Genomic DNA, 23311 nt, shown 5'->3' with positions numbered 1-23311 from the left:
ATAATTAAACTATTACTTTACAGACACAGTAGATTGTTATTGAAAAGTAGCCTTTTGAAGAAAATTTGAGTAATGTTCTGTTTCACACTATTGTTACTGAAAACTCTCATTATTTAAAAAATAAATAAAATAAAAGGGGATTTAAAATTTTTTAAAGTTTGCTGTTAAAGATTCACATAATTTAGAGAAGGGTGAAAACAAACATAAAGTTCCTGTAGATGCTTTCGCACAGCAGGCGAAGGTTCTCAGACCTCCCCTGCTCTCTCGTCTGTTTGGATCTGCGTCTGTGTCACTTTGTGTACTTTCTGGATGGAGCCAGTTTGCTTCCTTTCAGCAGTGTCCCGGTCTTTTTTCTAGGCATCATGATGTGCCATAATTTGCTCAGCCAGTTCCCCACTGATGCACATCACCTTGTTCCCACTGTCCCATCTGATCAGTAACATTGTGTTGACACTTACCTGGCAGAGTCATGTTCATGTTGCTATGTGCCCGTCAGGCCATGCTCTCTAGTCTCAATAGCAGTCTTCTTGTTGTACTTTATTTCTGCACGAAACTAAAGTTTATATTTTGTTTATGGATGTATTTGAAGTTTATATTCCAGAAGTAGCCATGAATTTTGCAGGAAAAATAAGAGAAAACCTTATTTTTATTTATTTATTTATTTATTTATTGGGAACATGGGGGAACAGTGTGTTTCTCCAGGGCCCATCAGCTCCAAGTCAAGTCGTTGTCCTTCAATCTAGTTGTGCAGGGTGCAGCTGAACTCCATGTCTAGTTGCCGTTTTCAATCTGTAGTTGCAGGGGACGCAGCCCACCATCCCATGCGGAAATTGAATTAGCAACCTTGTCATCAAGAGCTTGCTCTCTAACCAACTGAGCCATCTGGCTGCCACTCCAGAAGCTCAGTGGCAGCTCATTGTCTTCACTCTAGTTGTGGAGGGCGCAGCTCACTGGCCCATGTGGGAATCAAACCGGCAGCCCTGTTCAGAGCTTGCGCTCTAACCAACTGAGCCATTGGGCCGCCACTGAGTGAATATTGCATTTGAGGTTTTATTTGCTTAAAGGATATATCTTTAAAACTGTCAAACAGTTGTATTGTTTAATTGACAATTGTCAATTGTATTGTTTAAAAAGAGACAAATAAATTTACATGTATCTGTAGTTCGGTCTGATCACCTTCATAAGATAAATTCATTGAAGTGGAATTCTTAAATTTAAAGGATAGGCACATTTATATTTGTGATGAAAATGACTATGTTGGTCTGCAGAAAATTATACCCATTTATGGCTACATGAAAGTATTTTCCTATCTTTTGTTAACTAATTTGATAGGGTAAAAATGGATGTCTTATTTTAATGTTGCTTCATTTTCATATATATATTTTCCAAATTACAAAGTCATTTTATCCTTTGGTGCTCTAGTTACAGAGGGCAGGCCGGGGTATGTCCACAAGGCCATGTGCCTGCGTGTGTATGTGCGCGCACATGCACATATGTATGCATGCTGCATGGCTGGCATGTGTACATGCATGGGTGCGTGTGTGCAAGCATGTGTGTGGGAGTTAGGGGTATGTGTGCATGTGTGTTGTGTGAGCAAGCGTGCATGTGTGCGTGCGCTGCACGCTTGCTGGCCTCCAGAATCTCATGACACGGTGTGAGTGATGACTGCTTGAAATGTTTGTAATATATGGGCAACGTGATGTGTTATAAGGAGCCTAGGACCACCCCAAGGCTGGCACTGTGTTGCCTTTGAGAGCAGCGCATTCTGGAGGCCTTTTTGTGGGAATGGAAATGTTTTCTCTGTGCTGTCCAGGAGGAGCCGCCGGCCACGTGTGTCTGTAGAGCACTTGAATGTGGCTTGTCAGACCCAGGAGCTAGGTTTCAATTGGGCACCTGTGGCTCATGGCTACCCAGTGTATGAGATAACACAGTTTTAGAACTTCATGTTCTAAATTCCCATAGTACTCCGAGAGAAGATCTTTGGGATGCATTGTCGGCCTATGCCTGGCCTGGCATTTTGTCTTCCCATCAAGCCATCGTTATGACCTAGAAGAATTCTAAAGGAAGGAGATATATCAGCTTTTCCCTTGTGTATACAGCAGATGGGATAGCAGACCCTGCATCACGGCTGTAAGACAGTTCAGTGTAATATGTAGTGCACAGATTAATGGCTGTCACATTTGACAGTGTTGCATTTGCTCTGGTGGTATCTCGTCACACATCAAAAAGTTAACTTTAGGGGGGAAATACTATGGCAAAACAAAATAGTTGGCACTTTTTAGCTTAATTTTGAGATGTAATATAAAAGTGGGCCCCTATTTCTCCCTCCCTCATGTAACATGTTCATGTTTCTTACATACATGAATTTTGTTTTCATAAGTTGGAGGAGTTAGAGATCCATATTACTGCTCCTTGTAAGTTCAGATAGTGAAAATTTTATATGTGGAGTAAAATACGTCATTAGGGGGCAGAATTTAGTGCTCTGAATTGTGTAGTATGTGCCTTTACTGTAAGCATGTAGAAAGTCCTAGAATGGGACACAGTGACCTACTTTTGTCCCCTTTTCCATGTGTGGGCTTCTGAGATAGAACATTACTCCTGTGAAACCCAGCCAAAGATTTTTATCTTAGGCTTTTATAATTGTTCTATATTAATATAAAACTTTTATATTATGATTTTTTTATGACCCAACTTTGGTTCTATTTACCTCCCGTTTATGATGTACTTAATGGTGATTTTATATGAAAGGATCAGTTTAAGTCACGAAGAAAGGAATTCAAGGTAATGGGTGGGGGATTTGTTATTCCATTGTGTCTTTAAAAACTGGAAAATACTCATCCCCTACATTTCAGGTGGCAGTGTTCTATTTAAGGCTCACAAATTTTTAAATTGTGTTAATATACAAATTGTGTGGTGAGTCAACCTAGCCCATTAATAAAATATAGAAACACAAGAAAATGTAGATAAGGAAATGAAGAAGAATCTTTATGGAAGAATTTTATTAATAATTTTAAAAGTATGATGGTCCTTCCTGGAGTCTCTCCCAGCGTGGTGGCCCTGATGGTCTGAGCCCTGTTCCCACCGTCAGGTGTCTGGAGAGATCTGAGGAAGAGCGCCCCTTAGTGGTCATTCCAGCTGATTGGAACTGTTCCTAAAATTTCCTACTACTACAGCTGCTCTTTAAAATGTTTGGAATGAAGATACATATTTTTGCAGGAAATTTAATAGTTTAAAAATATATACACAGAAAATAGTCTATAGGAAATCATTTCAAATTAACTTTTAAATTGGATGTTTAGCCCCAGGTACTATATATTTTTTTCACATGGGTTATAGTATACTCATTCGGCAGATACTGAAAATGAAAGAATTTAACTTGTCAACTAAAACAAAACCAAGACTAGGTCACCATTAGGCCACCCGGAGTTTATCAAGTGGCACGTACTGGCTTGTCAGTGTTGACTTAGTTCTGGGTGAGTTAGTTATATTTTGAGTCATGTGCAGAGATTTTTGGTTGTTCAGAAATGATGAAAGCTCTTTCTTGAAATTGGCGATAGAAACTTAATTCTGAATCCATTGTTCATTCTTTTGGGTATGTAGGCAGTACAGTTTTTTAAATTATTATTCTGGAAGTCAGGAGAATGCTCATTTAATGTTCAGAATGAAATGGGGCAAAATGCTAAATGAAAATGTTTTGAACATAAATTCCTTACTATGTATTTACTATGACACTGCAGTTCTTGCTTTCTGGTCAGTCTTCTCGTGTTAATGTGGGAATTCAGTAATATTTTTATCCTGAAAGTGAGTACATACCTTTACCGTCAAGATGCATATTAATGAATCGGGAATGGAGATATGATTTTTAAATATAATAGAAATAGAAGCCCCATTTTTTGGGGGGGTTCTTTGGTCTTTTTTTTTTTTTTTAACTGATAGACAATCATAGTATTAAACTATGAATGAACTTCAAATATTTTTTACAATTTTTAAAGTCAAATGGGTCATACCATTTTTATACTAACAAAGTAGAAAGTTAATTTTAAAAAGTTTCTTGTCTAAATCAAGTACTTTATAAGGCAGTTTTACTATTCATCACAGGCTTGACTAGGGGAAAAAGTAATGGGGACATTGATAAAGCCAGAGGATTTTAAAAATTGGATGTGGGATATAAAGCTGTAAAGTCTCACTGTTGTTACCTAGACTCTTTATGAAGCTACCTGGACCCAAACAAGAAAGAAAAAACTGCATGTTTTCCACATCGCCGTCCATGATAAATTTCACAGTATTATGGTCAGCAAGGCTTGGATGTGTGTGCAAAATGTTTGGGGGGTGGTGTATTTGGTCTTTGTGATATATGTACTTGGTGGCATGTTTAGAATCTTAATTGAATTTTATCTTTGATTTTTAACTCCAAGGGATTAAGGAGACAATAGTTGGGCTGGTTACCACTTAATCTAGATAAACAGAAAGCTCATTTAGTGTTTTGAAATGTTGATAGACTGCTAGTAAAGTGCCCAGTTTCCTTTCACCACCTGCAGATGCAGAAATAGGGGAGAAGGTGTGGGCAGGCGGGAAGGAGCCTTCCTGCTGGGGGGTGGTCAGCCCCAGTGAGTGGAGAGCAAGTGATACCAGCTCATGACCTGAAAACAGACACACGAACTTATTTTCAGAAGAGAATGGAAAGGCTTACTCCACTGAGGAATGCATCTGCCTCTGCCTTTTAAATCTTGTTCTTTTTTTTAAAAGTTAGTGTTGTGTAGAAGGGGGGAACACGTGGGTCCTAAACCTGATTCCATGGTGTTTCTCTGAATGTCCCTTTCCATTCTCAAGTCCCTAGAACATGCCACAAAGGAGCCAAAAGTTACCCCACAAGTACATTCAGTATTGAATGATGGAATTCCTGACATGTGTAATTAATTATACCCCTCTGTCTGTAGCAATTTTTTGTGACTATGTGCATGTTTGGACTTACAAATACTGCATATTTTTACAACAACAGTTGGTTTTGTGGCATGTACAGTTAATTTGAAATCCTCTAGCAGTGGCTAACTCGCTCAAGATTGCCTGCTACAGAGCTGATCCTATCATATGAACTTAGTCAAAGCTTGCTAACCTCAGGCAGAGAGCAAAGAGTTGTTTTGTGGGCATGAATCAGCTGAGGTGGAGCAGCTTCAGTGCTGTCTGCACGTCTGGAGCAGGTCTGGGGCACCGCGCATCCGCGTCAGAGATCGTGCAGGACCCGCTCCCCATGGGCCAAGTGGGTGGCCTCGTGTTCCCAACATGCTCCAAGGGTCCACCTCAAGATATTCTTAGTCGTTTGAATTATCCTCCAACTTCCAACTTTTAGCTGTAAGAAGGCATATTTGTGATATCTTAAGGGAAGTTGTAAAACTTAAATAAATTGCCAGAAACTCATGTGCAAATGAGTGTTGCTGAATTGGTTGTGGAGACTTAGTGGGGTTAGAAGGGTCCATGTGGTAACCATGTGCGGAAGTGAGTGAGCCTCGTTTGCCACCATTAACACCCGCAGTAAGTGTGCATTCTAATCTTCTCGTCTTGTATGGAGAGTTAACTCAGTGTGTCGGTAGTGGGGGTGAAAAAGACTGAATGTTGTATGTGTTTCTAAATTTATCCTAAAAAATGATTGTCATCGATGGGCTGCTAGGGTCCCAGTGGTGTAGGAAGAGGAATGACAGGACTTTGGGCTACTTTTGCCAGGCCAGTTCTACTGTTCAAGTCTCAGGTGTTGGGGTTTCTTGTGAATACTGTTTCCTTTGTAGTCAGTCATTACTGGTGTTGGTCGAGGGTACCGTAGAGCCTGATTTCAGTAACAGCATAGACAATCTATGTGCAGATAAAATTTACTACCATGTTTCCCTGGAAATAACCCTAGCTGGACAATCAGCTCGAATGCATCTTTTGGAGCAAAAATTAATAATAAGAGCCGGTCTTATATTACATTATATTGCATTATATAAGACCGGGTCTTATATGAGATCAGGTCTTATATAAGACATGATATTATATTATAATGTATTATATTATACCCGGTCTTATAGTAAAATAAGACCAGGTCTTAATTTTCTTTTGCTCCAAAAGATGCATTAGAGCTGATTGTCCAGCTAGGTCATATTTTCAGGGAAACACAGTGGGATTCTTTTCTGTTCTGTGGTTCTGCATTATTATAGAGGAGAGCTTGGAGCTCCTGATTCTGCAAACAATACAGGTATTCATGCAGATTCGTGTTTCTCCAGTGGCATACAAGGGCCACCTGTCCCCAGAATCATCTGCTGTGCTGCTTTAGAACACATTCTGGCTGAGGCTCAGGAATCTGCTTTCCAGCAAGTACCCAGGTGGTTGTGAACTCACTAACATTTAAATGAGCCTTTGGTGATTAGAAGTCAACAGTGATATGTAGGTGTTCTCTGGTGATGAAATGGTTCACACACCAGAAGTAAACAGAATCGTTTATAGTGGCCAGAATGTGCTAGCCCAGCTTGGGTGTGATTAACTGTTTCACATTTTGTAAGGATCTTCTATTTTCGAGTTCATCTACATAGAATATTTTTTCCAGTAGGCAGGGGAGCTGTTGTCAGTTCCGTTCACCGAGTATTTACTGTGTGCTAGATAGATAGCTAGGGGTTCTGGCAGGAAAACCTTGAACTAGACCAACTAGTGCTGCTTTCCAGAACTAAAGAGTCTAGTCAGGAGTAGGCAATCTGCAGCCTGCCACCTGTTTGTGTCCTGCTCATGAGCTAAGAATGGGTGCTACGTTTTTAAATGGTTGGAGAAAAATCAAAAGGGGAACAGAATTTTGTGAAAATTACAAGAAATTACAATGTCAGTCTGCACAAGTCTTCTTGGCACACAGCCACGACCACTTCCTCTCCACAGTGGCAGCGGGGTGGCCAGGACAGAGGCCACCGAGCCCTCCAAGCTTAAACAGTCATGCTGGCCCTCCTTCCACAGGAAAGGTTTGCAGCCCTGGGGAGTCTGCTGCCAGACAACATTCTGGATATTGGAAGTCCAAAAAGTACGAGGCCCTTGTCTTTGTCACAGGCTTGGGGGCTTGGATTTGAACTCTCATGTGGAAGATACTGTGATTTCCGTTTTTGCACTCCTTGTTTTCTTCTGGGTATTTGCTCTACTGAAATACTTGCACAGGCTCGCTGAGTTAAAATACAGTTTTATAACTGAAGAACAGGGTCTCTAGGGAACACTGACATTCCAGACCATTTAACCCTCAGTGTCCCTGGGCATTGCAGTCAGTCATAGTTTCTCGTACCTTCTTCCAGCCAGACATACCCGTAAGGCACTGAGCCTTATGGGTGGCACTTTATTCATGGGTTGTCTCTGGCATCTGCCGAGACTCTTCCGATTTACTCTGACCCAGCCGTTATTGGTAACTGGCTTAAGCATCCCTTATTCAGGAAGATGGTTGCAGTTTTCTGTTGTTTCTCCCGTAGAGTAAATGGAAGCAGCCCCTCAGTTAGTGCAGCATCTCCAAGAGCTGCTCCCTTTAGTGGGCGTCTTCTGCGTATGCGAAGCAAGGGCTCTACCACTGAGTTACGTCCCCCTCAGCATCTGCGTGTTTGTAACCAACACAGCTGCTGTCAAGTGATGACTGTTAGTTTAAAATGGTTGCATCGACTTTGGCCACAGAATAGGAAGTTTGTTGACAATTTGCAGATGTTGACCCAAATCACTCCTGTGGGCTGCCGGGTGATGGAAACAGTTACCAGGACCCACTGAGCTTGGCTAGGGTGTGTTCTGAGCTGTACCCTGTCACAGAGCGAGTCCTGAAGTCGGCAAGTAAAGAGGAGCTGCCGTTCTTCAAAGCCCGAGGAAGGGCTGGGTCTGAAATGATCTGTAGACATCATACAGTGTCACGTTATGTTTTCTGAACTTGTCCATTGTCCACAGCTGTCTGCTTAGCTATGTTCCAAAGACAACAGTGCTCCCTTAGAAGCTAGCCCTGTGCTTAGGTTAGTCAGAGTGGCTTTTTCTCCAGCCATTATAGATGCCTTGGTCTGTGCATGTCCCAGAAGGCATCTCAGGACGTTACCGAAGGCATCCCTGGAAGCCTTAGGTGCAGCTCAGGGACCGGCTGCCGTGGCGGTGACTTCCTTTGTAAATTCTCAGCCTCTAACTTATAACTGGACACTGTCAGCAGTAAAGCTCACACATTTAGCCAACGTGGAAGTACTGACAGCAAATGTGTTGTCCCTGCACATCATTGGGGGAGGTTTTACCTGTGTTCAGGGTCCTCTCTCGTCTGCTCCAGCTGCGAGCAGGCGGCACGGGGCCAGCACACAGCTGTACCAGGATAGCCGCGCACTCCCCACCCCAAGAGCTGCGCGTTTCCGTTCTTGTCCTGCATGTGCAGTAGAGTCCCGTGTTTGTCAGCAGCACAGATGCATGGGCAGCACTAGAGAAGAAAATTAAACCAGGTAACAGAGGCTTTTCACAAAATCATTTTCTTTTGTCTGTGAAACTCCTTTTGATGTGTCCTCCATGCAGCCCAACCACTGACGTTCCTAATACAGTACCTGCAAAGAGTGAAAAAGTAATTAAAACTTAAGAGCATTTCTGTCCATTTGAGACACACTGCATGTGTCCGTGTGAGGGCACAGCCTCTGTTAGGGTGCCGGGCAGTGGTTCTTTCAGGGCTGCATGTCAGCAACACGTGGGTGTCAGCACCACGAGTGCCAGGCCCCTCCCCCGGCAGCACTGGCATACTCGGGTGGCACCTTCCTCTTTGTGCTAAAATGTCCTTTGCAGGGGTTCGCATAAGTCTTGAACATACCATTTGATGAACAAATAAATGCACACACACCCGTGTTCCCAAGTGCCACCGAGGCAGAGAATGTGACTATTGAATCCCTTTCCCCAGGCAGTTGTTCTCATTACTGGTCTGTGGCACCTGCTCTAGAACTTGACAAAAGTGGGTATGGGTGTTTTTAAAGGCTTCCTGGGCAGCTGTCCTGCACAGAGTCGGTCAGCATTGACATAGGAGAGTGGGTCTGGGCAGCACTCTGTTAAGTGGGGTAAAGGGCCTCTGGAGTAACGCTGGGAAGGAGGGTGGGGGACTCATGTCTGTGTAACCGTGGAGGTCGTCGTCTGTCCACATTCCTTTTACATTTTGCTGGAGGTAGTCCTTTCCAGGATCTCAGCACCAGTTTTAATTGCACGTAGAGGGAGAAAAGCTCGAGCAGCTTGGCTCTGAGCACGTGCAGACACAGCATAGAAGCAGATTAGTGCTCTGTGTGTACCACTTAACTTCTGTCAGATTAAGGCCTTCCGCCTGACTCTGCATTTGCAATCTGCCAACAAGAAAGAAATGTTGCTGCATGTGGTGGCACCAGTTGAGCAGTTCATTCAAAAATGTTTGCACAGATGAGACCAAAGTGCAAACATTGTGATGTGACATCGCATTACATGTACATCTGTGACTGGAAGCAAGCACTGAAAATGGACCTTTCTTTGTTTAAACGGTAGCAATCTAGTGCACAAGTTAACCAATTTAGCAAAGTAAAATGGGTTTTCCTTACTGTTTCAAAGTGTTTCAGTAATTTGTTTCACAGAAAGAACGTTAGTAGGACATTTCAGCTCTGGTGATACTCCCAACTCCAGCACGGCCTAGTTTTGCCCAGGCAGAAGCACTGAGTTGCATTATTTTCCAAGGCTCTAAAAACAAAAGAGGTTTCATTCCAACTGACAGTGAAGCACTCATGGGGTGATGAAAACGTATTCCTGCTCACACATGGAATATATCTCCCCGGGGACAGGGGCGAGCTGTGGTGGGCATGACGCGACCCTGGCCACTGCAATCCCTTGGGAGACTGCAGACCAGATTTAGGGAAAAGTAATTTGTATTTCAGCCTCCATGAAGTGATGACTGTATATTTCCCCTGTAAAATGTACCTAGTTAAAGGAACGACAGCCCCACAGATAGTGTTACACCTGATGGAGATTGCTGTTATATGTGAATTGACACAATTTAGGATTTTGCAATCAGATTGGTATTTGGGGTCAGCAGTTGGAACGCTGTACCCACAATGTTTGTCAAGATTGAGCATGTAGTTGGAAGCACCTGTGATGATTCTCTTTTTCAGGGAATGTGGGTTTCCCAAGAAGTGAGAACAGAGCAGCTTCTTGGCCCTCTTAGCTTTCCTCTCTCCTTATGAGACCATTTATTTAGTATAGAAAGACATGGAAACATGTCCATGTTGCAAAGACTTGTGTCCGTAGTGTAAGCAGCTGCCTGTGCCCCAGACCTGAGCCCCCGCCCCCTCTATACCACTGTGTGCTGGACGATTGGGAACGGCTGTTCTCTTCCGGTGGCTGTGTGCTCAAGGCTCCCTGGGGAGCTGGGCACAAATGAGAACTTACAAGCCACCTCAAAGCTCCCGTCCCCCAAAGAGTATAAACCGGGGTCAGGAAATGTCGTTGCCTCTTCAATTCCACATCGATACCCTTGGTGCTTGGTCTTGACCAAGTGTCACAACCCCCTGAAGAATTAACGGATAGATGGGTGAACAAGAAGATACAGAGGAAAGTGTAGCTCAGATGCTCAGGGGTGAAGCCCAGATGCATTTTAACAAGTTCCACTGGCATCTCTGGGTGAGACCAGGACTGGGAGAGCTGCCCTGTAATTGGCATAAATCCAGGAGTTGTGCATAGGTCACATATAAAGCTGGGTGAGGAGGGACATCCACTGTCCGTGCAGGCGAGAAGTGGAAGTGGGGCACCTTAGATGTGCAGTCAGGAAACTAGTTAGGAAAATGGTTCATTTTCATTCACTTTTCATCTCAGACATTTTACTACTGTGTGTGTATTATCAATTTGCTTAGGGTCTAGCTGAGAATTATCAGTTACATGAGAAATGTCTGCATCTCCCTTCACTGTGTTGAGCATAGTAAGATGACTTCCTGTGTCATGGCTCTGCTGGGAGTCAGAAGCTAGTGGCCTGATGCCGTGAAAGCGCCTGCTTGGTTGTGGTCTAGACCTCTGATGGCCGGGTGTCTGCTGCGGGGTCTTAACCTTGACTGGGCAAAGGGGACGTCTGTCATGTCTCCTAGCTGTCCAGAAAGGACATGAAAGGTAGGATCCTCGGGGTTTTTTCCTTCATGTGAAGTTAGAATTTCTGGGAGAAAAATTGAAGAAACTAATTAGCATTAGGCCAGACTAATAGAAATTGGAGTTCTTACTGAACAGATCAGTAGCACTTTAAAGCACTACGCAGGCATGTACCACCGCAATGTACCACACAGTCCCTAAGTGACACGGACTTCTGGTAACCTTCTGTAAGGAAGAAGGATATTATTTTGAAATTTACCATTCACTCTTGCTAATTTAAAATAACGCTACAGGACTTCATTGATTTTTTTTTTTTTTTTTTTTTTTGTAAAATAAGTGATTCTACATTATGTCGTTATTATATCATCTTTATCGTCATTATTTCTTTTTATCTGAAAATTGGTTTAAGTTTCAAAATATTAAGAAAATACAAAATGCATAATTACCTAAGGTATTATATCAAGTACAACATAATACATTCAGTTCTTGTTACAGTAAATGCTATTTTTGCAATGCAAATTTCAAAGATTTCTCTGTACCAAATATGATGGAAACTGTGCATCTTTTAATGAAATCTTTGAATACCACTATCTGTCATATATGGGAGTCTAGAGACGTAAATGACCAGATTTCACATCTGGCCTTTTCTGTTTTAACAGAGTGTCAAGAAGAAAAATGCGAACAAACAGGAGCTGGGCACGTACCTGAGGTTCATCGTCTCCCGCATGAAGGAGCGGGTGAGTCCGAAGGGTGTTTGAGTCCCCAGAGACACTGTAAAACTCTGTGACCAACGAGGACCCAATAGATTAGGGCAGTGTGAAGGGTGGGGACCTGCTGTCACGTTTCTTTTCTACAGTGAATAGTTCTATAAAAGGCTTTCAGGTTTTTTGTTTTGTCTTTGTTTGTGAACAGGCATTTATTCCTTTAGCTTCATTAGATTAGAAACACATTTTAAAAATTCGTTTATCAGAATGAACATTTCTGTGGATAATTAGTGTTTAAAATGAACTGGGACTTGCCACGGTAACCGTCCTTTCTATCAGAACCTCGAGGACTCACATGAAACTCCACAGGGCACGTTCATTTTCTGTTCAGTTCTAAAGTACTTGTTTAGAGATTGATGTAGCCATGTTTAAAACTGATGTGTCTAACCACCTTTCAGGCTATAGACCTTAACAAAAAGGGGAAAGACAGCAAACACCCGATGTACCGGAGGCTGGTGCACTCAGCGGTCGACGTCCCCACCATCCAGGAGGTAAAGCTACCTTCCACGCATCCCAGGCTCACCCATAGTTCCCAGGTGGCCAGGTGCCTTTCTGGTGCCCGTCTGTCAGGCACTATGGCCAATGGGCGTGGCCAGCACACGCAAGGGTCATATGCTTGCTCTGGTGCATGCATGGCGGCACCCAGTAAAAGGCCTGGCGTTAAGCAACCTGTAGACCTTTTGCTACTTGCTGGTTAAAGCAAATGTGCGGGCGTGGGCAGTATAACGTCCCTTCATGTTCCATCAGGGGTGGAGTCTTGGGAAACAGTGAATTGTTAATACTTAATTACTAATTACAGTAAAACCCAATAGAACACTTAGCCATGTTTCCAGCTAAGGTTGTGAATTACTGATTCTGTACCTTATGCGTCATTTTGAAATTTTAAAATCTTATGGTTGGCCATAATAGCTTATAGGGAGACCATACTAATTATTTGAAATTATCTTACAAGTTTCCTAACCCCCTTATATCAGCTAAGAAAGAATGAAGATGTATTATTTTGATGGAAGAAAAGGGTAAATGAAGGTTCCCTTAAAGTGGCTGGCACATCCTGGAAGGAAAACAAGTAATTTTAATTTCACCTCCTCGCTGCACATTTTATAGCCTCTTTTCCTAAACTCCAAGGCCTCTAAAGAATGGGGAACCAGCTGCTCTACCTACCCACCTCGGCTGCTGCCGCCCATTCTCCCCACCCGGCATCTTCGCAGATCCCGTCTGATCCTTTTGGCTCCACAGAGAATACTAGACGGGGGTGGGGGGGGGTTGGTGGGGGGTGTCTTGGCAGGTGCTGGCCATGAGCAGAGGCACCTCTATTTTGTAGCGAAAATAGGGGAAGACGTGATTTTTATGCTTTCAGGAGCTTACAGTCCAGACCAACATGCAATCCATGAGGGTGTACACCTCACAAATCACAAAGGTGCTTTGTGATCTGGGGTGCAGTTGTCATCACCTGGGTACATGTTGGGCCCCTGGGGAGCTCTGGCCAATGGATGTGCCTGAGTGTAGCCAAGCCCAATGCAACCTGAAATCCAGGGGGAGTTCAGATGCCAACATTTGTAGATAAGCCCTGCAACCCTAGGTGACAGACAGGAGGCACCTCCAGCTGGGAGACAGAAAGGTGGGTTCTTAATGATTCTTTAGAGGCCTTAGCATTTTAGCATTTAAAGGACAAGCTATTTTCAAACCTATTTCCTGAAAGTATCACCAGAATAAGATAATGCCTCCTTGCTATACAAGTTAACTTTGCTAGTTAACTTTGTCATACCCCCTTCTAAAAATGTGTCCCCCCGCCATCCCCCCAAAAAAACAGCCCTCAAATTTCCTCCATGACCCTTCCCTTTGGCAGCTAAAGCAAAACTACAAGAGAATCCAGTGATGGAAATCCTTGACGTATAACACTCCAATGTAGGAGAAAGCCTGGCATTGCCTCCGTGCCTAGAGGAAGCCATGGGCCTTTGTTTTTAGTTATTCATGTTAGTGCCTCATCCCAACTCAGAATTATAAACACACCTCCTTCATAGTATGGCAAACCAGCACAGAGGCCAATAGCTCCTTTTTTTGTTTTTCAGTCTTTATTCTCTGGTGTTATAAAAATGGGAGGTATGTATGCAGGCCCAAGCTTCCACTACTTCCAACAGTTACCAGCAGCAGGCTGCCAACTCACTATCATGAATCAGCACCGAGGACAGCGGTGGTGCAGGACACCAGGCCTGATGCACTTGCCCATGCTGTCACGTCCCACCTGCATTGCACACGGAGCCATGGGCGTCCCTTATGCTCAGTCCATCAACACGGGAAGATTCTGCTCTGACCATGCTCAAGCCATGGTAGCATAATGCAGGCAAATATATTCACTAGTGACTCTTGCCTTTTTGTTTTTTGGCCTCTGCAGAAAGTGAATGAAGGGAAATACCGAAGTTACGAAGAGTTCAAAGCTGACGCTCAGCTGCTTCTCCACAACACAGTGATTTTTTATGGAGGTTGAATAGTATTTGTTTTTTCTCGTTTGCATGTTTTTCCATACCATTTACATTTCAGGTTAAAAATACCTTTTATAAAATATTACATTAAGTTAATATTTTAATGATCCATAAGTAATAATGTTATGGTTTAACTCTTAAAAGTATTTGGTAATGTAGTCATAGCTTATAGAATTGACTGTCACACAGCAGAACACTAGTATACTAAATGATGAAAGTACTATTCTTTATAGTTTTATGTTTAAACTTACAAACTTAATTGAGATGCTTCTTAAAAGCATTGTGATTAATTCTGGTCATTTCCCTATTAATATCCTATCATTTAAAGGTAAAGAAAGAGGCTGCTCTATAACTAGAGAATTAGTGTTACGTTAGATACAAAATTAAAGCTGCCTGTAGAATTTTATTTTGCTACCTGAACTTTTCGTTTTAAACGGTACATGTCTACTTTCATCAAACTGAAAATTTAAATGGCTATTAACTTTGATAGTCTTGTTTCCCGATGACTGATAATAGATATGTCTTTAATTACAGCAGACAGCGAGCAAGCGGACATAGCAAGGATGCTGTATAAAGACACCTGCCATGAGGTACTGTCCAGGCGTAGTAATTAAACTCTTGCTCTATTCCATGTTAATTTAGTTCAGAATTCCACCCATCTTATATACATTTTAATTTTGTAATTTCCTTTAAATATAATTTTATTTCCGTATTTGATGTACATGGGAAATAATGCAAATAGAGGGGGGAAATTCTGGCAGACACTACTCAGAGAGATCCTGGGAGATGTAGTTTTTAAGTAACTTCTACAAAGAAACTTTGTTTGCTCTACTACCCTGAAGGGTATGAGTCACATAATGCATTCTGGCACCTGGCAGATGCTTGATTAGTGTTACCATATTTGAATGAAAGATTCAAATTTGAGTTCCTACTAGACTACACAAGCAAAAAAACAACCAAACAACAAAGTTCATATTTATACAGTGAATGAAATACACATTTAGGAAAGGTGTTTTCTGTGTGGTCTTTCTTATTTGAAGCCTCCAACCTGTAACCATACTACCTATCTTTGCAAAAATGTCTCAATCTATGTAAAAAAAATTTTCTTGAATTCATTTCAAATTTGACTTTCTTTTACTCATTCAACAAATATTTAGTGAGTGTCTGCTATGTGCTTTGCAGTGTATTAGGAGGAGTGGAATGGTGGTGGAGGTACTGGCTTCCTGCTCATGGAGCTATGTATTCTAAGGAAGGAGAATCAGAAACAGAAACTGACAAAATAGACTTCTTTACAAGTTGTAAAAGAATGTTACGAAAGAAAACAGGGACTGAAATGGAGAATAGGCAAAGAAGTAAGGGCTGCTGTTACTGGTAGTGGGTCTTCTGTGTGGGTAGATGAGGAAGGCCTTTCTGAGAAAGCATTTTCGGGTGTTGACCTGTCAGAGACATTGTGAGGCTGGAAGGCAGAGGTCAGACATGCCAGGCCCTGCAAGGAATTTGTCTTCTATTCCCAGTTCTGGGACCATGGGAAAGAGGCAGGCTCTTCCAGTATTTATTGAAAACTTAAAAATGTAAGCTGGAACGAAATTCAAGGCAATCTGTGCACATGAAAGAGAATATTAATTTACATGGACCTATTTTGCATAGTTTAATGCACATGTATATTTTATTCAGGCTAACATGGTTGCTTTTCTTTTTCAGTTGGATGAACTACAGCTTTGCAAGAATTGCTTCTATTTGTCAAATGCTCGTCCTGACAACTGGTTCTGCTACCCTTGTGTATGTGACATTTTGTGGTTTTGGGTTTTTACCTCTTAAGTATATGATGCTCTGAGGAAGTTTACTTCCAATATGCTTAAAGATTATATTCCTTCCTAAATGTTTCTTTGTGTCATAGTACATATGGTTTTAATGAGTATAAAACCTTAGACACGGGAAAACACCTTGGGATCCTAATTCATTTCTGACTATAAAATGAGGACCTAAGAATAAACATTGGGTCCCTTAACATTAGAATGAAGTAGATTTTTGCTTTTCCTCTCATTCTTTCACAAAATATCTAAGGCTTTATATATGTTTATGGCTGTGTAATTTCTCCTGAAATGACATGATTTCAGGAAGGGTGCTGACAAGAAGCCTGTGAGTGTTCTGGGGACCCCAAAGGCACGGGGGTCAGAGGCTGCCTATGAGCAGCCAGTCTTCCAGAAGTTGCTGTGCTTCTCAGTTACTTGAGAGTTTCATTAAAATTTGGATCTCTGATGAGGTAGGTCCGAAGCAGGGCCTAAATCCTCCTGTTTGTAACAGGCTCGTGAAGCACAGTGACAGCCTGCCATGTGCCCCTGCCACCCACATGGCTCTGAGACCAGCACAGCCCAGAGTGCTGCCAGCAGACTCTCCTGTAACGCAGATTCTAATTTTGGGGTGTTTTTCTTGGAGGCAAAATGAATTAATCCAGAAAAAAAGTTCTGTGTGTTTAGGAGTTAGAAAATAAATCTTCAACATGATGAATTACACTTGACCAAATAGTTCAGTATTAATGGTATACTTGTATTTAATACTTTAATATGACAAGGTAAAACATTTTATTTCCAGATACCTAATCATGAGCTGGTTTGGGCTAAAATGAAAGGTTTTGGATTCTGGCCAGCCAAAGTCATGCAGAAAGAGGACAATCAGGTTGACGTCCGCTTCTTTGGTCACCACCACCAAAGGTAACCACGTCCCCACGGGCAGCAGTCAGAGCTGAGCCTGTGGGATGCTTCCTACATGAAGCTGCTTGTAAATGGAGGAAACGAATCAGCACATGACTTGACTAGGCAGCTTGTCAAGGATGTCTATAAATCGTATTTCTGGGTATATTTCAGATGTTGTTTACTAAACAGGACCGTTTCAGTCGCTGACACTGGGACTGCATTCATAGTGGCTGTGAAGGGGACGGGTTCTCAGGATGTGTCCATTTCATAGTGTCGTCGTGACATTACGGCTGTTTTAGCCCTTTTTTTCTAAGGATGTTAAAAAAGCCACAGACAAAAATTACAACTCGGGAGTAGAAAAGTGTGTCAGTCTCATGATCTGAGAACGTTTATGAATACCTCACATGTGCATAAGAATTACATGCATAGAACTACCAGACGTTTCCAGTCTAGATTCTCAAAGTTTCTGTTGCTGGGGAGATGTATACAGCAAAGTTTTAAAAATTACATTTTCATAATATAAAAACATGTATCCCAAGGGTAAAAACTATTTTTATTACTATAAAATTATTGTTGCATGGTTAATATATCATACCAAGCATGCTGAACTATACTGTAAAACTATAGCTACCTCCTTCATTGTGATGTTAAGGCCTTAAAATTCACTGCACATTGAAAATTAAAAAGTCTAAAATCTTATCCTAACTCATGTGTCATTAACAGCATTGACTCTAAAAATGTGAAATTCAAGTTTTCTGAACTATCACAGGACTCAGAAATTTAATGAGTCTAACTAATCATACCACAATAGGAAAAAGAATCATGTGTCATTTTGGGGGGTTGATTTAACACAGATTTTTAAAGGGAAGAAGTGCCAATAGTCAGCTACAGGGTCAAAGTCATACTTTTGCAAGGATTTCAGTTTACAGCCTGTGAAGTGTCTCCTGTCAGCCTGAGGGGCAGCTGTCTTGTGCAGTTGTTACTGTGAGATGCTATAGAAGAAGAGGCTTCATTCCTCTCCGTAGTAAACTTTTCGTTGGTCTTCATTTAATTTAAACAGAATTTCAGTTACAAGAAACCAGTGGATAGTGTAAATTTCCAAAAAGGTCATTTTGTTTTTCCATAGACGCACACTTACCTGACACTGCTTTCATGGCAAGAAACATTAATTAAATAATGATACCATAATTCAGTACAAAATGAGTGTCTAATTGTGTGCTTAGTAAGTGGTGATCACCCTCGCTTGTTTCCGTCCCAGTGAAGCAGGCCAGCTGGGAAAGGTGGGCTCGGCCAGATGGCTGGTTCGTAGGCTTGTGTCCTGCCACCATCATTTCCTGCTCTAGTTTCGGTCAAGTTATTTAGCCTCCCTGAGCCTTGTTTCCTCACTTGTAAAATAGGGGCGTCAGTAGTACCTATCTTATAGGGGTTGTAAGATTTAAAGACATTGTTGTATATAAAGACCTAAGCTTAGTGCCTGCCATGTAGAGATACTTAATAAACGTTAGCATTGTAATACAAATTTGTGAACAAGAGAGGAAAAGTTTGATTCATGTTTTAAAATTTCATTAAATAAAAGTTAGCTTAGAATAAAACAAGAATCCAACAGTTATTTTTTAAAACCGTACTGCCAGGTGAGAATAACTGACAGAATTCTTTTAACTCTATTTTTCTTTCTTTTTCATCACTTTTCAAACAGTTTTATAGTATCTCCAATATGAGGTAATATACTGAATGACATAAAACAAATTATGCAGATTTTATCTAAAAAATTTTGGACAGATGGGTCTCTAAGGCCTTTATTTTAGAAAATAAAATCTACAATTTTACTATCAATCTAGTCTTTTTGCTGTGCCTTTCCTGGTTACATTGTGACCAGTAAGATCTATGAAGTGAATGAATGATTTATACTCTGTCATATTAGAATATTTGATGTATTGAAAAACGAACTATACAAAAATTAAAACCATGAGTTTTAATTACTTAAGCAACACCAAGAGCTGATGGCCAATAAGGACTACCAGCTGCAAGTTTTCCTTAATATTCTTTTTTTTAACCATTTTGAAGTGTATAGTTCAGTGGTATTGAGTGAATTCACACTGTTGTGCTGTGTCGCCACCAGTAAATATGCATCATGTCTTTTACATGTCAGTGGGAGAAAACGTGTCAGTGGTCTCGGGCTAGTCCCTTCTGCACCCTGAAATGTCCCCATCCCTGGGCCCTGAGCTCCTTGTAATGTGATGCTGCAAGAGGCAAGCTGACTCGTCTGCTGAGTCCGAGTGGGGGTCTGCCTGCCGGCCAGGAAGGAGCGGATGAGGTCTGCCTGGCGGCTCCGCTGACTCTCTCGGCTGGAGCTGGCAGGAAATCAGGGGCTGCAAGAAACAGTGGCAACGTTTTGAGTTCATTTGCTTGCACATCTCTGAGCCATTTTCGTTCTGCATGTATTCAGAGCATTCAGAATAAAAAACTGCTTAGGTACAGCTAAATTAGATTATATCCCTTTTTATTAGACACCCTGAACTGTTGGGTGTTCTTTGTTTGCCTTTTTCATTTTTATTTTTTGGTAGATCAGATTGAATACCCAGTGATAGTCTTTAAAACTGAAATCTGATTGTCTACAGTCATGGAATTGATTAAGAGAGAATAGGAATGTATGTATGAACAGCACTGAGAATTAAGTCCCATGTTAAGAATAGATGTGAATCGATTTTATTATATCCAAGGCATAAATGGATAAGCTAAGGGGAAAATCCAATCGATTTTATTATATCCAAGGCATAAATGGATAAGCTAAGTGGAAAATCCAAGTGCTGGTCCCAGGCAGTCAGCACTGCTTGTAACAGAAATCTCTCTCAAAAACCTACTGCTTTTAAACATGAACTAACATACTTTTATTGATTGTCTGGTACGTAACAGGCGCTCAGTAGATAATCTGTTGACTGAAAGAGTAGATAAAATATTCCCTAAACATCTAGTGGCAAGGAACTCTTCCATAAGCAAATTCTCCTGTGCACTGTTTGCATTAGAGTTTAGAGGTTTTCAAAATACATTTTTCTTTGATTTCTAACAAGCACTTGTGTCCGAAGAGACTATGTTGATGTAATATTTATAAACATTTACATAACAATTCAAATTTAATAATTTTAGCTGTCAGCATATAACAGTATGAATTATTATATATTTAAAATGTGCTTTTAAATTGTAAAGCATATAGCATAGTTTCTACAAGCAAGCTAGAAGTCTGCATTTATGGCGTGGACTCGTGAGCTGTGATTCTCTAAGATGCCTTCAGAGCAGTCACAGGCCTGGGATTTCTGAAACTCTGAAATTGTAGGCCGGGAATGAAAACTGTGACATCTCACACATGTAAACAGGAGACTGAAAAGAAGAAATCTTGGTGTGTTCATAGTGCTGTAGCCCACCGTGGAGCCTGTGCTCTGGAAAATGTCTTAACTGTCAGGCACGCAGCAGCCTAGTTTCCTACCTCACTTGTGATGCCCCTCAACCTGGACTTCCACCCTTACACAGTCCCTGTCTAAATCCTGCCGGTCTTTGAACATGGAGCCCCAGTGACACCCTCTTCCTGTCTAGAGCACCCTGGCGTCACCTGGGCTGTGTTGCATTCGCATCATTCCTGACAAAGTGTAAGGTTCTTCGAGGCGATGGCATGATATGTGGAAGTTCCATCCTAGTAGCCAGGCTCCTTGGTGCCGTCACAGGGCTCCGGCCACCAGTTACTAGCTTAGCGTCACCCCTTCTGGGCACCACGTCCTCCAGCTGTTTGAGAGGTGGTCACGCTGGGCAGACAGGTCCCGTCCACAGCCGTGGGTGGTGTGGTACCTCCCGCTTGTACAAAGTACAGCGCACGGCGTTCCAGAGGGGCCCGCTTCAGTCCAGTTTAGTGATTAGGGCCCCGGAAAAGTTGCTTGAATTTTTACCATTTTTCCTGATAGAACCAAGTACAGTGTTTCATCCTACGGTGTTAGGTCAGTAATGCATGTAATTCAGACACACTTAAAGCTGTGGTTTGCTGGATGAAACAAATATGTGTGTCCTCGTTAATCGGGGTCCGTCTAATGAGTAGGATGTGATGTACATATGACTTAATAGATAACAGATTTCAGATGCCCTCACATTATGTGTCTCATGAAAATTTCTGGGCATTTTCAAGTGATTCTGCAGTTCTAGTCTACAAAGAGCTGGATTTTGAATAGCATAGTGCTAACCCTTTGGAAAGGGCTTATGCAGAATGTAGATAGAGACTATGTCAAGCTTAAGCTGGCTGAAGGAAATTAGCACTCTGAGGCTCTGACAGCCGTTCCACGTCCGAGGCTTTTCTCTGATGCCCACCTCACCCGTTCCTGCGTGGTGAGCGTGTTCTCCAAGCTGGAGCTGCCAGATACAGTAGGCTGTCCTGTATGGTGGGTACGGCCCAGCGCCACTTGGGGAGTCTCTTAACTACACCTTGCAATGTTGCCAGGGCTTGGATCCCTTCTGAAAACATACAGGATATTACAGTGAACGTCCATCGGCTGCATGTTAAGCGCAGTATGGGTTGGAAAAAGGCTTGTGATGAGCTGGAGCTGCATCAGCGTTTCCTTCGTGAGGGAAGATTTTGGAAGTCTAAGAATGAGGACCGTGGGGAAGAGGAGGCAGAGTCCAGTATCTCCTCTACCAGCAATGAACAGGTGAGCGGTGTCCTGCGAGGAACCACCTGTGAGCGTCCTTAGTGCACCCCTCTTTGCGACGGCAGGTTCTCAGGTTTCTCCTTCCTTCCTATAAACATCTGTAAAGTGCTCTGCAAAGGAGACCCAACCAGTTCAGAGAGACAGATAAACCCCCACAGCCCTGCCCTGGCCATGCCAATGCGGAGAGCACACTGCCCTGTGGGCCTCCACCTTACTCTGGAGGGGTGGCTGGAAAGGGCAGCTTCCAGGTGGATGGGGCGAGTAACCCCCATTACCTGTAGGTCCATCACTAGTGTTTTCACCACAGAAGTGATTCCTAGTGTCAGGAATAATGTGCTATTACTTTTACGGTGCCCACAGCTGAAGGTCACTCAAGAACCAAGAGCAAAGAAAGGACGACGTAATCAAAGTGTGGAACCCAAAAAAGAAGTAAGTTGTGCACTTGGCAGAGTCAGGTGGCAGGAAACAGGAAATATTTTCAAAGTTTTGGTCAAGGCAATTGCTGGGATGTGTGCCCGTGGGATGTGTGGCCATCACTCAAGTCCTGTCAGCCAGGTGTGGCGGTGGGGGCGGGCACTCCTGGGATTCATGTTTGCTCATGCAGTTTTATCCAACACACCAGTTAGCCCAACATTTTAAAACTGGAGGAAACTATGGCGAGGCTCAGACTTTCAAAAGTAAACAACCCACACACATTTTAAAACCAGTTGTAAATCTGGGCTTAGTCCACACGCAGACTCGGCGAAAAGTGGTTTAGGACTTTAGGAAAATTGTTGGTGAATCTAGTCTGAAGAAGTGACTATACATTGGTAATGGTTTCATATTTTGTATGATAAAGGTTTTTTTTAGCCTACTTTAAAAGCAGAAATGTTTAGAATTGTAGCTATTGCATGGATTTTTTTGGTTTATTTTTAAGTGTGGTAAAATATACCTAATAGAATTCACCATCTTAATTATGTGGTTTTTAACAGCACTTTATTCTGTGGCTTGTTCTTGAACTGGTTTCACACTGAAGTGCTTCTTGCCCTCCAGGAACCAGAACCTGAAACCGAAGCCGTCAGTTCCAGCCAGGAAATCCCCACCATGCCTCAGCCAATCGAAAAAGTTTCTGTGTCAACTCAGACCAAGAAGTTAAGTGCCTCTTCACCAAGGATGCTGCATCGGAGCACCCAGACCGCCAGTGACGGCGTGTGTCAGAGCATGTGTCATGACAAGTACACCAAGATTTTCAACGACTTCAAGGACCGCATGAAGTCTGACCACAAGCGAGAAACTGAAAGAGTTGTCCGAGAAGCCCTGGAAAAGGTGAGGGGCCCACCCGGCACGGTGCCCTGCCCCTGCCCCTGCCCCTGCCCCTGCCCCTGCCCTGGGCATGGTGGGCAGTTCTGTGGCCGGTGAGCTTCCACTCACGCATCAGCCAGGGAGCTGCTTCTCCACCGTAGAAATACAGTAGAAAAGTGTCTTTTCTAATACTTCCCTCAGCAGTAGTACTTTTCTCCCCTAACCATTTGCAGCCCTTAGTTACATAAGGTGACGAGGTACATCATTTCAGTACAAACTATGTGTTACGGTTTTGTTCTGAGTGTCCATGGTCTTGTACATTGTGGGCT

At 42.4% G+C, this 23311-nt stretch overlaps 1 protein-coding gene across 20 annotated transcripts in view; it reads left to right on the top strand.

Moving 5' to 3' along the window:
* The window catches only part of ZMYND11 (zinc finger MYND-type containing 11), a 126643-nt gene that overhangs the window by 88080 nt on the left and 15252 nt on the right, over positions 1–23311 (top strand). For 16 of the 20 annotated variants that reach the window (XM_074325071.1, XM_074325067.1, XM_019719298.2 and 13 more), the window contains 9 exons: positions 11739–11816; positions 12242–12334; positions 14236–14323; positions 14858–14913; positions 16025–16102; positions 16916–17034; positions 21494–21701; positions 22062–22130; positions 22734–23006. In XM_074325071.1, coding sequence (XP_074181172.1) covers positions 11739–11816; positions 12242–12334; positions 14236–14323; positions 14858–14913; positions 16025–16102; positions 16916–17034; positions 21494–21701; positions 22062–22130; positions 22734–23006 — 1062 coding nt within the window. The remainder of the gene's footprint in view (positions 1–11738; positions 11817–12241; positions 12335–14235; positions 14324–14857; positions 14914–16024; positions 16103–16915; positions 17035–21493; positions 21702–22061; positions 22131–22733; positions 23007–23311) is intronic. The other 4 variants (XM_019719299.2, XM_019719302.2, XM_074325072.1 and 1 more) reach the window with 1 other exon arrangement.

The sequence above is a fragment of the Rhinolophus sinicus genome, linkage group LG02 (assembly GCF_036562045.2).
Source record: "Rhinolophus sinicus isolate RSC01 linkage group LG02, ASM3656204v1, whole genome shotgun sequence".
Lineage (NCBI taxonomy): Eukaryota > Metazoa > Chordata > Mammalia > Chiroptera > Rhinolophidae > Rhinolophus > Rhinolophus sinicus.
This window is presented reverse-complemented; position numbering and strand designations above follow the sequence as displayed.